The sequence below is a fragment of the Nanorana parkeri genome, unplaced genomic scaffold, assembly GCF_000935625.1.
Source record: "Nanorana parkeri isolate BGI_ZX_2015 unplaced genomic scaffold, ASM93562v1 scaffold742, whole genome shotgun sequence".
In the NCBI taxonomy this organism is placed as follows: Eukaryota; Metazoa; Chordata; class Amphibia; order Anura; family Dicroglossidae; genus Nanorana; species Nanorana parkeri.
In genome coordinates this window covers 564028-577402 of record NW_017307010.1, presented here as the reverse complement: position 1 = coordinate 577402, position 13375 = coordinate 564028, and the positions used below count along the sequence as shown (strand labels likewise).

At 42.4% G+C, this 13375-nt stretch overlaps 1 protein-coding gene across 1 annotated transcript; it reads left to right on the top strand.

Moving 5' to 3' along the window:
• The first annotated feature begins 911 nt into the window (after positions 1-911).
• LAMTOR3 (late endosomal/lysosomal adaptor, MAPK and MTOR activator 3) lies at positions 912-9235 on the top strand. The gene is made up of 6 exons (XM_018564266.1): positions 912-920; positions 2106-2140; positions 3492-3550; positions 3853-3986; positions 6983-7046; positions 8861-9235. The coding sequence occupies exons 1-6, from the start codon at positions 912-914 to the stop codon at positions 8932-8934; spliced, it is 375 nt and encodes a 124-aa protein (XP_018419768.1). The 3' UTR covers positions 8935-9235.
• The last annotated feature ends 4140 nt before the right edge of the window (positions 9236-13375 follow it).

Here is a 13375-nt window from a genome sequence, read left to right as displayed (position 1 = left end):
ACAATCCTTGTTTTATTGATTGCATGTAATAATCTACTTTTTTGAGGTTGTGGATTTGGGGTTCTTGGGGTTTTCATGAGCTGTAAGCCATAATCATCACAATTATGACAAATCACGGCTTGAATTATCTTGCTTTGTATGTAATGAGTCTCTCTCATATATTAGTTTCACCGCATAAGTTGCATTAGTGAAATAAATGAACTTTGCACGATATTCTAATTATTCGAGTTTCACCTGTATGTGAAGGCAAAACTTTTATCATTTTTGATAGAGCAAGGAAGGGTTAAAACAGTCACCTACACTGTGACCATGTCTTAAATTAGAAAGTTAACACACTAGGCTCAGGATATATATAATAAAAAATATATATCTATATCTATATTTATCTCTCTCTATCCTCACGTCTGTCAGTGCGCACTCTGGTTCAGGCTCCCACAAGTAGGGAAGTATATAGTGTAAGCCTGCATCAGGCCTGTCCAACAGGCAGCATGCAGGATCTTCTTTTGCGGCCCCCAAGGCAGGGCAGGAAGGAGCTGCCAAACTAACAGACCAGTCGTGCAGATTACACAGGGAGGGTGCAGTGTTCCCTGAGTAATCAGTGGAGCTCCCCTGTCAGTACCAGCAATCCGCTCTCCATCAGGATAAACAGCAGAAAGAATGGCTGTCACAGAGCTCTGCTCATTACACAGGGAGAGGTGCATGGCCTCAAAGGCACAAATCTCCCCAAGTGGAGTTCTAGTAGAGAAAAGAAATAACCTTTTGGGTTACATGAGAGACCTTTGAGTCAAAGTTCTAATAGATTGCACTGTGCTGTGTTCTGTAGTGGCGGATCTCAAATGTTCTGATTTGTAATACAGACACTGATCAGTCTTCCCTTTTTGCTCACAGGTAACCGTGATCTGCAATAAACAATGGCTGAGGTGAGTGCCCTTTGCGTTATACAGCTGGGAAATCCAGTGTACACCATTTTTGGTTTCATACAAAATACATAGGCCCTTCTGCCGCTATTTAATATGTATGTTGTTGGTTTACTGAAGCAGTAAAGGGAAATAAGATCAGGAAGTTTCCCCGGTTTGTGTCACAATGTCCGGGGGGGAGCTTTGCTGCATCACATGACCACCTCCCCTGTTCCAGCATGCAGCAGGAGGAATGTAGCTGCAGTATACTTAAAGCTGAACTTCAGCCAGGCTCCTCTCCTGTACTAAAATTGCTGGCTGATTTCACTGCACTGCTCCAATGCACTTGTGCATTAGAAGCTGCAGCAAGTCATATAGAGCTGCTTCATATCCCAGAGGATGTCTAGCACTTTCCTATCCAGCTTTAATGTTGTCTCTGGCCTGCCCCTTTCATTCATTGGCTTTCAGTTCTTTCAATCATGGAGGCATCGGCATCACATATAGGCAATGCCACAGCTTCCTGTTTTCAGGAAGCTATGTACAGCACCCTCTCTCTCATTATCAATGATCTGTCTGCGTTTTATAGAGAAGCACAGAGACTGAGTAATGACATCACTGGGTCTAAGGTATGTAATGAAAACAGAACCATTTTTTTAATACTTTCATTAACATGTTACTAAGGGAGGGAAGACACAGGAAAGATTAAATATCAGCTTTAAAGGGTGACGTTTTATTGAGCGAGAGATTATTCTTTAAAAGCGATGATGAATTATGAGGGATCTGAGATGAATAATATATTGTATACTGGTGACTTGTAAATCTGTCTGCTTTACCTGAAAATTGAGCCAAATATCCAATAGCTTTCCGTGTGGTGTTGTTGCTGAGCTTTACATCAGTCATATAACATAAGCTCCTCTTTCCATTGGTGATCATTAAAGCAGAAATCTGGGCAGACTTTCCTATTAACCCTTGCAGTTGGGCTACCCCCACACTGCAAGGGTGACTGCTCCTCTTGGTCTAGGGTTTTCTATGATTAACTGTGGGAATTGGCAGCCACATTGCAGAATTCTACAAGGATGATAATGGTCTATTCATCGTGATACTAAACTGAGTGAACATTGTATTGTCAGCTGGGGAGGAACTAAACTTTTTATCACCTGATCATGACATCAGTTTGGCAGATTTGTAATATTTTGTTTTCTCAATCAGGATTTGAGGAGATTCCTCTACAAAAAGCTTCCAAGGTAAGCCAGTTTTCATTTGTACACTAAGGCCCTATTCTCACCTGTGAATGGGGCCGATTGCATGAGTCCCATGAATTCCTCTGTGAGACTGATGCGATCTCCTGCGGGCGGAGGTGATGTATAATACAATGACAGCTGACACAACCTAAAGCTGTACGCAAGTGATAGCGCAGCTTGTGATTGTCTGCGTTTGACTGCACGGGTGCACAGGCTCTTTGCATCCGGGGTCAGCCGTCCGCAGGTAATCACAGGCTGTGCAATGACTTGCGGACAGCTGCGGGTGGTGCCGGCTGTTATTGGATTACATATCGCCTCCCACCCACAGGAGATGGTATGAGACGCATGCGATCGGCCCCACGAATGGTGCCTGACAGCAGTGATGCGGTTTCCTACAGTTGCATGCAGGGGATAGTTTGGGGTGTCTATATTAGATCGTAAGCTCTCACAAGCAGGGCCCTCCTAACCCTCTTGTATTGAATTGTATTCTAACAAGGGATGTACAGATACCGTTTTTCCGGTATCGAGTAAGAGTACCAATGGAAGTCCCATTAGGGAAGCCATGCATCGTGTAATGACTCGCTACCTGGCTTTCTGATTAGCAGGGAAGCCAGGTGGCGTGTCTAGACCCGCCACCGACAGCTCCGATTAGCATGGAAGCTGTCTCCATACTTCCTTGTCACCAAAAGCATGGAGCCGGCTTTCTGGCCACTCGGGAAACTGGGCACCTTGTAATGACGCGGTGCCCGGCTTCCTGTTTGGCCGGGAAGGTGACCTGCTGACGAGGGAGCATGAAGCCAACTTTGTGGCCAATCGGAAAGCCGGGGGGCGTCTAATGTCTCACCGTCCAGTTTCCTGATTGGCCAGCTTCCCGACCAATCAGGAAGCCGAGCAGCGAGTCGTTATATGTTGCCTGGCTTCCTGATTGGCCGGGAAGCCGGCTCCATGCTCCGTCGTCACTTGCATGGAGCTGGCTTTCTAGCTAATCAGGAAGCCGGGCAGCATGTAATGACTCACTGCCCGGCTTCCTGATACCGGAAGCTGCAGTATTGGGCTAGGCATCAGAGCATTTGTGCGAGTACAAGTACTCGCCCAAATACTCGGCATTGATACTGATACCGATACCGATACTAGTATCGATGCATCCCTAATTCTAACTGTACTGTCTCCCTTTACTTTGTAAAGCGCTGCACACACTTTTGGCACTATATAAATCCTGTATAATAATAATGAAAAATAATAATATGCGAGTTCGGAAACCTACATTCGAGAAAGACATTCAATGCAGTAATATGTATGCACATGAATAAACAAAATTGGACTCCGATATATATTCAATATATTTATTTTGCAGTGTGGAAGGACTTCATGCTGTTGTGGTCTCAGACAGAGATGGTGTCCCTGTTATTAAAGGTGAGAGAGGCAGTGTATACTTCTAGAAATAAGATCTCCAATGTACCTCCATTATAATACTGTAAAAATCAGCCTCAGCATTTTATAGGTTCATCTCTCTACCACTGTGGATCTTGTCTGGTGTTCATTCCTTTCTTTCTGCAGCAAGCGTAACCTGTGGACTGTCTACTGTATGTTACATGTATTCACAGAGTATAAAGTGCCTCGTCTAGCACAACACAAACTATTATGTAATGGAAACGGCTTTCACAGAGTGATAAGGAAATGTCAACAATTAATACTTTCTATTCATTTCAAAATAGTTGCGAATGAAAACGCTCCAGAGTTTGCCTTGCGGCCTAGTTTCCTGTCTACGTTTGCACTGGCTACTGACCAGGGGAGCAAGCTGGGACTCTCCAAAAACAAGAGTATCATCTGTTATTATAACGCGTATCAGGTATGTGTGTTTTTTTTTTTTTTTTTTTATAGCCATAACTTCTTAAGTAAAGTTAAAGTGACCCTAAACTGAGGAGTTAAATCTAAAAAAATTTATTCAGGTACCCTAACTACCGTGTTTCCCCCGAAAATAAGACCTACCCCTATCTTTAGAGATTCCTGTAATATAAGACCGACCCCTATCTTTAGAGATTCCTGTAATATAAGACCGACCCCCGAAAATAAGACCTAGTTTGGTGGTACGGTAGCATGTACTTTACCGCACTGTCCAGGGCCCTGGTATTCTGTCATTTTGGGGTTGGGGGCGGGCCAGAGAGAGTACACGGCGGGGACTGACCGCCGCGCCGCAGCTCCCGCATGCCACCCGTGTCATGAAATCAGCAGACACCTGTCTGCCTCGGCTTTTGCTTAGAGAGCTGCCGCTGTGCAGGAAACTACATTTCCCCGCAGTGAGCGGCGCGGCATGGGCAGTGGGGTCGGAGTGAGATGAGGTGACTGAGCCTCTGTCACTGAGGGAACTTCTGACATTAAAACATAAAAAAAGACATCCCTTGAAAATAAGACCCAGTGTGTTTTTTTTTTTGGGGGGGGGAATATAAAACAGTATCTTATTTTTCGGGGGAAACACAGTATTAACAAAAATGCATCTTATTTGTGTATCACTCAGCTGTAGATCCTCAAATCATCTCTGAATTGGTGCTGACACTGTCCTTCCTTCTGGAGGGTGGTTACTTTTGTTCCCCTTTGGTCCCTGTGCATGTTGTAAAGTAAATGTGAGAATGTAGTCCATCACAGGAGTGACCTTGGAGCAATGACTACTTTACAACACACACAGGGACCATGGGGAACAAAGATAGCCACCCTCCAGAAGGAAGGACAGTGTCAGCACCAATTCAGAGATGATTTGAGGATCTACAGCCGAGTGATACACAAATAAGATATACATTTTTGTTAATGGGGTATTTGAATGCATTTTTAAGATTTCCTGAGTTTATTGTCACTTTAAGGGGTCGCGGACGATGTCCTTTTAACCATGGGGGGGGGGCGACGCGAACGAGCACATATTAGACGATCGGCGGGCTATGGAGCCGCTAATCGCCTACATGTGAAACACCCGGTAACCCCGCCAATGCAGCAGTGCCTTACGTCCATTTTTTTTTACTACGGGCGGACGGCAAGAGGTTAAAGGGGCACTGTCACTTTGCCTTGCATAGTCAATCAATTTTTAATCAAATGACAAGTGTAAGTGAAACCATTTAGTTTCTTCTTGTGCCCTGCTGCTTTTCCATCACAGTACTAGTACATTTTATGGCATAATTGAGTTTGGTATAAACACAAATGCTATTTAGTACACAATACTGACGTTTTCTAAACCATAGCATCGTGTCTTTCACTTTCTAAGGAAAGCTGTAAGCCTAGTTAATGAGACTGTCAGGGTTTTTTGGTAACAGATTATTACACAGTTTCACATGTTTGTTTGTTTTTGGCTTAAAGTGACATTAAACCCTCAGATTTTTTAACATAAAACAATACTGTAATGTGTGCCTTACTGTAATCCATGGTTGTTTCCCTTCTCTTTGCTGCTCTTCCTTTTAAATCCTCATGTCTTCTCATGCTGGGGGAGAACTTCCCTTTTCAGCTCAGGGCCTCTTCCTGTAGTGCTGGCTCAGGTTACAAGCCTATAGAAACTAATACACAGACACCGTGTATCCATTCCTGAGACAAGGCAGTCTGCTGCAAAACAGAAGTTCTGCAGAGCACGAGAACAGATACAGATTTAAAAGGAAGAGCAGCAAAGAGAAGGGAAACAACCATGGATTACAGTAAGGCACACATTACAGTATTGTTTTATGTTAAAAAATCTGAGGGTTTAATGTCACTTTAAGGTAAAATTGACCCCCTGGACACTTGCTATATTGTATCTTTCTAAATGGATGTAGTGCCTGGTTTTACCTGCAGGTGTCACTGGAGAGCAAATCTAAAACAACAAACCTGTGTGCTGCTGAAACTGGAAAGAGGAAGTAACTGCTATGTTGCCGCATGAACGCTTTACAAGTCAGGATTCACTTTTCTGTTATATGGAGATTCTTTAGTAATGGTCGATAGTCACTGTTCAAGGCTTTTATTTAAAGCTGAACTCCAGGCAGAAAAAAGGTTCTTTAATATTATTAAAGGTGTTTTTTGCATACACCAAGTCATAGCAGAATATGTCTTTGTATTAGTTCTGTGTAATTCAGTGCACAGGAACCCCTCAGAATGTTAAGCACTCATGGGAGGAAGCATGAATTGCATGTATTTTAAAACACATTACACAGTCATTTATAAGTATTTAAATCCTTCTTTATATTTTGCTTTTTTTTAATCTGAAAGGACTTGGGTTTGGAGAGGGAGTCTGGGCTCTTTTGCTTTGCAAAATGCTGTGAGTCTAACACTGTGAACATGCTTGTTGGAGATGAGAGCACAGAGATGCCTTAATCAATGTGCTGCTGCCCCATCATTGTCTGATCAGCAAGCAGTTGGGTGCTTGACTAAGCTGTATTGCTTTAATGTGGTAAAGAAGCAAATGCCACCTCTGTTGTCTGGTAGACATGCTTGGCACACACCATTGCACATCCTTTGGTTGACATACTGTATGGATTACATGTTTTACATACATGTGAAGATAGTTAGATATTTACCTGGAGTTCAGCTTTAATAGCTTGATATTTTTTTAAATTATTTTTTACATGTTCTTATATGGAAGCATGCAGTTCTGACCTGCTTCTGAAAATGATAATGTACTCTGTTCATCTCTGACTCTGGAGTCAAAATATCTTATCTGCATAAATGATCCAGGCCGGTGACTCGGTGTACTGAGACCACTGGATCAGCATGACGGGAAGACAGTAGGTATTTTCAGGAGCAGTCACCACTGGCAGGTTACATAAAAAAAAATAATAATCATGAGCTGTAGAAGCATGACTTTGCAGTGTCTTAAATCTTTTGTCTGTGTTATAGGTAGTACAGTTTAACAGATTGCCATTGGTTGTCAGCTTCATAGCCAGCAGCAATGCCAACACAGGTATGATTTGAAATGAATGTTTACAAAGTATGACTGGACAGTACTACTGGTTTTATGTGCAGGTATCTATTATACACAGAGACATTATCAGGGGAGGTACAAACTAGGGATGTCCCGATACCACTTTTTCAAGACCAAGTACTTGCCCTCTGGTACTTGCCGATACCAATTACCGATACTTTTTCTTAAAGGGTCATGTGACTTTTTAAAAAACAATACAGACTAATGCTTTTAGGGCAGTTTCTCACCAGGGCTGAATAGAGATCTCACCAGAACTAAATACAGATCAGACAGAATCTGGACGCAGCCTGGTGAGATCTGGACTCCAGATCCCACCAGGCTGCGTCCAGATGTCACCAGAGCTGCATCCAGATGTCACCAGGGTTGCCTATTGGGTCTCTCCAGCGCTGCATACAGATGTCAGCAGGGCTGCATTTTGCGTTTACGCTGACAGGTGCTGTGCTGAGGGATTGCTGAATGGAGCAGGTGCCGGTCACGTGCCTGCTCTGAGGCTGTATTCACGGTGTGGGGCTGCCTCAAGCAGTGCCTGCGCCAGGAAGGAGGAGGAGAGCATGTGGGACCTGGCAGGTAGTGTCAAAGGCTGCTTCAGGACCCCACAAGCACGGGACCTGAGGCAGCCGACCCGATTGAAAAATTTAAAGGGCCAGTATTGGCCTAAAGTATTGGGGCATTTGCACGAGTACAATTACCGGCCCCGATTCCAATACTAGTATCGGTATCGGGACATCCCTAGTACAAACCTTCCACATTACCCACCAATGCAGCCAGCTAGTCCTGTTGTATAGCAAAGCACACAACAAATCTAGCTGGATGTATATGTGCTTTACATTAGGACTACTTACACCAGTCACATCTCTTATAACAGACACTATTGATCAGTAAATAATGAAGTAGTAGAATTAGAGAAGAGCATGGGTACTACAAACTCAGGCAGGTTGCACTGTAAGCCCTTTAAGGGGGTTGCCACTATAAATACCAATGGGGGAGAAATCAGAGAGAGAGAGAGTGTGTTAATTTACACGGACTGCTTGTAGAGCACAGACGTGGCTGTTTCAAAAGGAGCCATGAGGATATAAAGAGAATATAAAAAAAAAGTATGTTTCTGTGTTCATATACAGCAACTGCATACACCTGCTTCATTTACATATGTAATGGCATATGTTTTTTTTTTTTTACATACCTCTGCAAAGGTGGAAATGGGCTTTAAGCATTTTTAATTTGGTTTTCATGTGTTTTCAAACTTCAGGCATTTTTGTTTTGGCCAAGCAGTATCATATGTGACATCATATGTCATTGTTTTTCTGTGTGGTGTAGAGGTGCCTTGTGCTATCAGAGCTTACAAAATGTGAAAACGTCATGCCCAATTTCTTCCTTCTGCCACTTGCCCCATTTCTTGTAATGGGCATTACTGAGGTCGTAGAGGTTGCTGAGGGCCAAGTCTCCACAGCCAGCATTGACACTCTTGGAGCTGAATCCTCCATTTTGTTCATGGGCCTAAATTTGTTAGAAGAACACAGTTGTTAGGCGCAGAAAATGCATTAAACACTTGTGTCACGCATTTTCAGGCACTTCCATTGAGGTCTGATGGGGCAAAAACTATGCAATTTTGCCCAGAAAAAAAGCTTGTGTACTTTTTTTGTACAAAAAGGTGTAAACGGGTACCATTGAATATAATAGGAAACCTTGTGTTGAGTGTTGTCACGCTTTGGGAAGCATGTGACAAAACAGTCAAGTGCGAATGAAGACCAAGTCCTGCTTCTCTTAAATCTAATTGTTTTACTTTGTCTTCTAAGGTTTGATACTCAGCTTAGAGAAAGAGCTCGGGCCTTTGTTTGAAGAACTGCGGCAAGTTGTAGAAAACTCCTGATCGAGCCGATTTATGATTTTATGGACTTTTCACATGATGGAGAGTTGCCGATTCCAAAGCAGACCGATATTCTACAGCCTAAATGATCTGTGCTTCTCTACAGCTCAGGCTGGAGCTCTGATTTGCTGTTGAAATGATGCACTTCCTGTAGCTTGTAATAACAGTCTGTATTCTAGAACTATTATCCAGATGCACAACAATAAGTGTAACACTGTGGAGGGAACTGTCCTATTTTGGGGAATATTTTGTATTAACTCATATTATGACTTACCCAGCAAGAACCTGGCAAATAAATTGTAAATCAACACAGCGTGTTGTAATATTCATTCTCACTTCTTTTTCGAAAATTGAAGACTGTTTGTTTTTCATCAACGAGGAAAACAGCCTTTCCAATTCAGTTGAATTTTTCCTTCATATTTCAGATCCAGCCCTGATTTCCCCCAAAATGAATTGCGCATATATGTTCAATTATACTAAAAGTTTTTTCTTCCTCTTTTCTTAACCACTTGCTGTCCGGGGTGTTAAACCCCCCTTCCTGTCCAGGCCATGTTTCAGCATTCAGCGCTGCGGTACTTTGGCTGACGTTTATTCCGTCACGCAACGCTGTACTGAAATGAATTTTATACCATTTTTTGGGGACAGGTAGAGCTTATTTTTGGTGGTATTTAATCACCACTGAGGGTTTTTATTTTTTACTATATAACAAAAAAAGTACGGAATATTTAAAAAAAAAAATGGTTTTCCCTTTATTATTTTAGGAAACATTTTTACCCATTTTTTTTGTAAAATATAAAAGTCGGGGTCACGTCGGGTAAATAGACACCAAACATGTCAAGACTTAAAATTGCGCGCGTCCGCGAAATCGCAAAAAAACACCATAGCCAAAATTGGCCATAGGCAACGGTTTAAAAGATTTTACCGCTCATCAGTTTAGCGTTATCAGTGATTGATGGCTCGAGCATTATTGCTCTCATTGCGACGTTCGCGGCTATATGTAACACGTGCAGCATAATTGGAGCAATCGTCATTTTTGCGTGTAGGCGCATCCAACGCATTTTTGCGCATCTATGTGGGGGTGGGGGACTTTAAAAAAAATTGTGTTTTTTTTTGCTTTGTGTGTGTACATTTTTATTTTATTTTGTGAGCTTTTTTTTTTTTTACACTTAACTTTATTGTTATCACATAGGGTGCTAAGAAGTGCCCTATGTGATAACAAATTACAGGTCCCCTTTATGGAGACATCAGAGGTCTCTAAGACCCCTAATGTCACCTAGGGACCCCCAGAGAAGCTGATGAAGCACAGATCTGCTTCATCAGCTTCTTTCCAGTTTCTGTACCAGAGAGTGGCAGAGGAATGCGGAAGTGATGTAATATACATCACTTCCTGCATTCAGAGAGCGGAAAGGAAGACCTCCTGGGGTCTATAACGCCTTGTTCCTTGAGCTAGCTCTGGAGGCCCCCCAGAAAGATTAGAGATGGACAATCATCGTCGAGCTCCACTATTATTTTCCCAAAGTGCACCTGTTGCAGACAGCCCACAATTCCTACAAACTCTTTCAGGGACATGCCTACAAGATTTCATAGATTTGACCTCGACAACAATCGTAAATAGAAGGAACATGTGCTCCTACCTATCAGAGGGTATCAGATATAACTGTGACTACCCTTTAATGAAATCTTTACCCTCCGTAATAACAACACCTATGAATTGCGTATCCTGAGTACATCCACACAGGCTTCAAGAAGCTGGGCCTGCATGTTATCCATCTATTTCACCCAACCTCGTGGCTTTGTTTTAGGGAAGGCAGACGGCTCTTGGGGATCTCTGTGCTGTACCTTCCTATACATATCCATGCTTGTATTGAGTGTGGCTATTCCCTCGCTCTGTTTGTCATCACTAAGGGGCTTTCTTTTCCTTTTGCACCACTTTTTTGTTCCTTTAAAATGTTCCCCCGTATGCATATCTTTTATCTTTTTTCTCTGTGAAGCTAAAAACCAAAACAAACTATATGTAAAACCAAAACAAACAAATGTGCAATATGCTACCCAACCGGTTTGAAAATAACATTATTGGGTTCTTAGGTTTATGAACAGAAATTCCACAATATATAAATGGTAGCATATCTGGATATTTTAATATGTTCCAATATATTTGTGAATGGACTTATTATGAATGGTTTATATATGCTGCATCTTTGCAGTATTTGTGTGGTATATACTGTAAGTGGCAAAGTAAGTTTAATATTTAAGTTTGAAGAATGTTATTCCACATTTGTTGTCTTTGCATATGTATTATAGTAAACCTTTGAGTATAGCTTTCTTTCCTTTTCCTTCTTTCTTCGCTAATATTTCTCTAATGGGAGTGCACACCATTTACCTAGTGGTTTAGGAAGGGGACGAGTGGCTGTTGACTTTTATAGTTGTGCATAATCTTTTAAAGTGCACATCTGAGGCCATAAACATGGGGCCTGCAAACTGACACTGCAGCATTTTACTGTTCAGCATGGAGAGCTTTACACTGTATTCCTTGGCATGGAGATTTCAACACCAAATACAAACTAAAAATAAACTGCATCCCCAACATGACTGGCCTCTAACTTAATCGTAATGCCTAACACTCAATCCTACATGAACCCTGATAATTGTGTCAACTGTAAAAATTAACCTTTCACCTAACCTGAAAATGCTTCTTAACCACTTGAAGTCCGCAGTGTTAAATCCCCTTCCCAGCCAGAGCTTTCTTTTGGTGGTATTTAATCACCACTGGGGGTTTTATTTTTTAATATATTAAGGAACAATTACAGGAAAAAAAAGTTTCCCCTATATTAAATGATAAAACATTTATTATAACCCAATTTGTTGGTAAAATATAAAAGGCGGGGTCACGTCAGGTAAATAGACACCAAACATGCCAAGACTTAAAATTGTGCGCGCGTGCGAAACCTCCAAAAACTACATTACCCAAAATTGGCCATAGCCGACGCTTTAAAAGCTTTTATCGCTCATCAGTTTAGTGTTATCAGTGATTGATGGCCCTAAACTGGGGGGGGGACTTAAACTTTTTTTTTTTACTGTCTTTTTATGTGACTTATTTATTTTTAACTTTTTTTTTTTTTTTTTACACTTAGTTATTTCCTCACTCCCTGTCTCCTGATCCTAACACACCTAACCCTTAATGTGTTTCTAAAGGAAATGTTTTACTTTTAGTTTTATATACAGTAAAAAAAAAAAAATACATAATTGGATGCGGAAATTCTTAATATTGAATGCTAACACAACTGCATGGAGGTCTCAGAACCAAATGAAAAAACAATGCTTCGGTGACCTGGAGCAAACTTGCAGCCAGTAAAGTCTGAACATTCTGAATTCCCTTCTTCTGTGTTTGTTATAAGACTCGCTAGGTAGTAAAGCCAGGATCAGTATCACAGCCACTATGCCTGCACCAGACCAAACAAGCAATGACAGCTTCAAGATTTATATCCCCACAGGTTCATATTAAGGGTATATTGGAAAATGTAATTATGTTTGCCTAACATACAAATGTGGGTAAAAGAAAATAAAGATTTTAGTAACGGAGTCTGAAATACCTATAAACACTCGAAATAACGGGTTTCGAAAACCTATATGACATCAAACACGTTCTTATATGCTTGTTCATACAGAGATCACAGAATGATTTCTTCTCCAACGTGGTACATATTTCATGGCTAAATTGTTTTGTGCTTGTGGCGGGTGTGAAAGCACCCCCCAAAGAAATCAGGAAAGTAGAAGCTATGCCAATTTTGTCTAGGCTTTGGTTTACTGGAAAGATACAGCATTAGTCATAGACATGCGCACAAGGTATGCCTGGGCACACCCTAATCACCACCATGCACACATGCAGGGGCAGACTGGGGGGAGATTGCCCCTAGCCCTCTCCGATGCCCTGCAGGCTGGGCCGGCGCTACGACGCTGTACCATTCCCCAGTCAGTACGTAGGCTCCGAGGCTGTCAGCCATGTGACCACTGCAGCAGTGTGTCCTCCTGGTGTGTACAATGTGGAATCTGCAGGAGGCGGGGCATCTTACTAGTGCCTGGACTGAGCAGGCTACTACAGTGTATGAGGAGGCTGCAGGGCTATGGCGTGGGGGTGCCACTGGGGTAGGTGGGGGGTCTCTCTCTCTCTCCTCAGAGCCAGTATTGGGGGGGTGCAAGAGGAACCAGTATTAGTGCTTTTTTTTTTAATCGCACTAAATGTCCCTCTTTCTTTGTGTTGCAGAGCCCTGAGTCCAGTGCATAGCAGAGCCCTGAGTCCAGTGCATAGCAGAGCCCTGAGTCCAGTGCATAGCAGAGCCCTGAGTCCAGTGCATAGCAGAGCCCTGAGTCCAGTCCATAGCAGAGCCCTGAGTCCAGTCCATAGCAGAGCCCTGAGTCCAGTCCATAGCAGAGCCCTGAGTCCAGT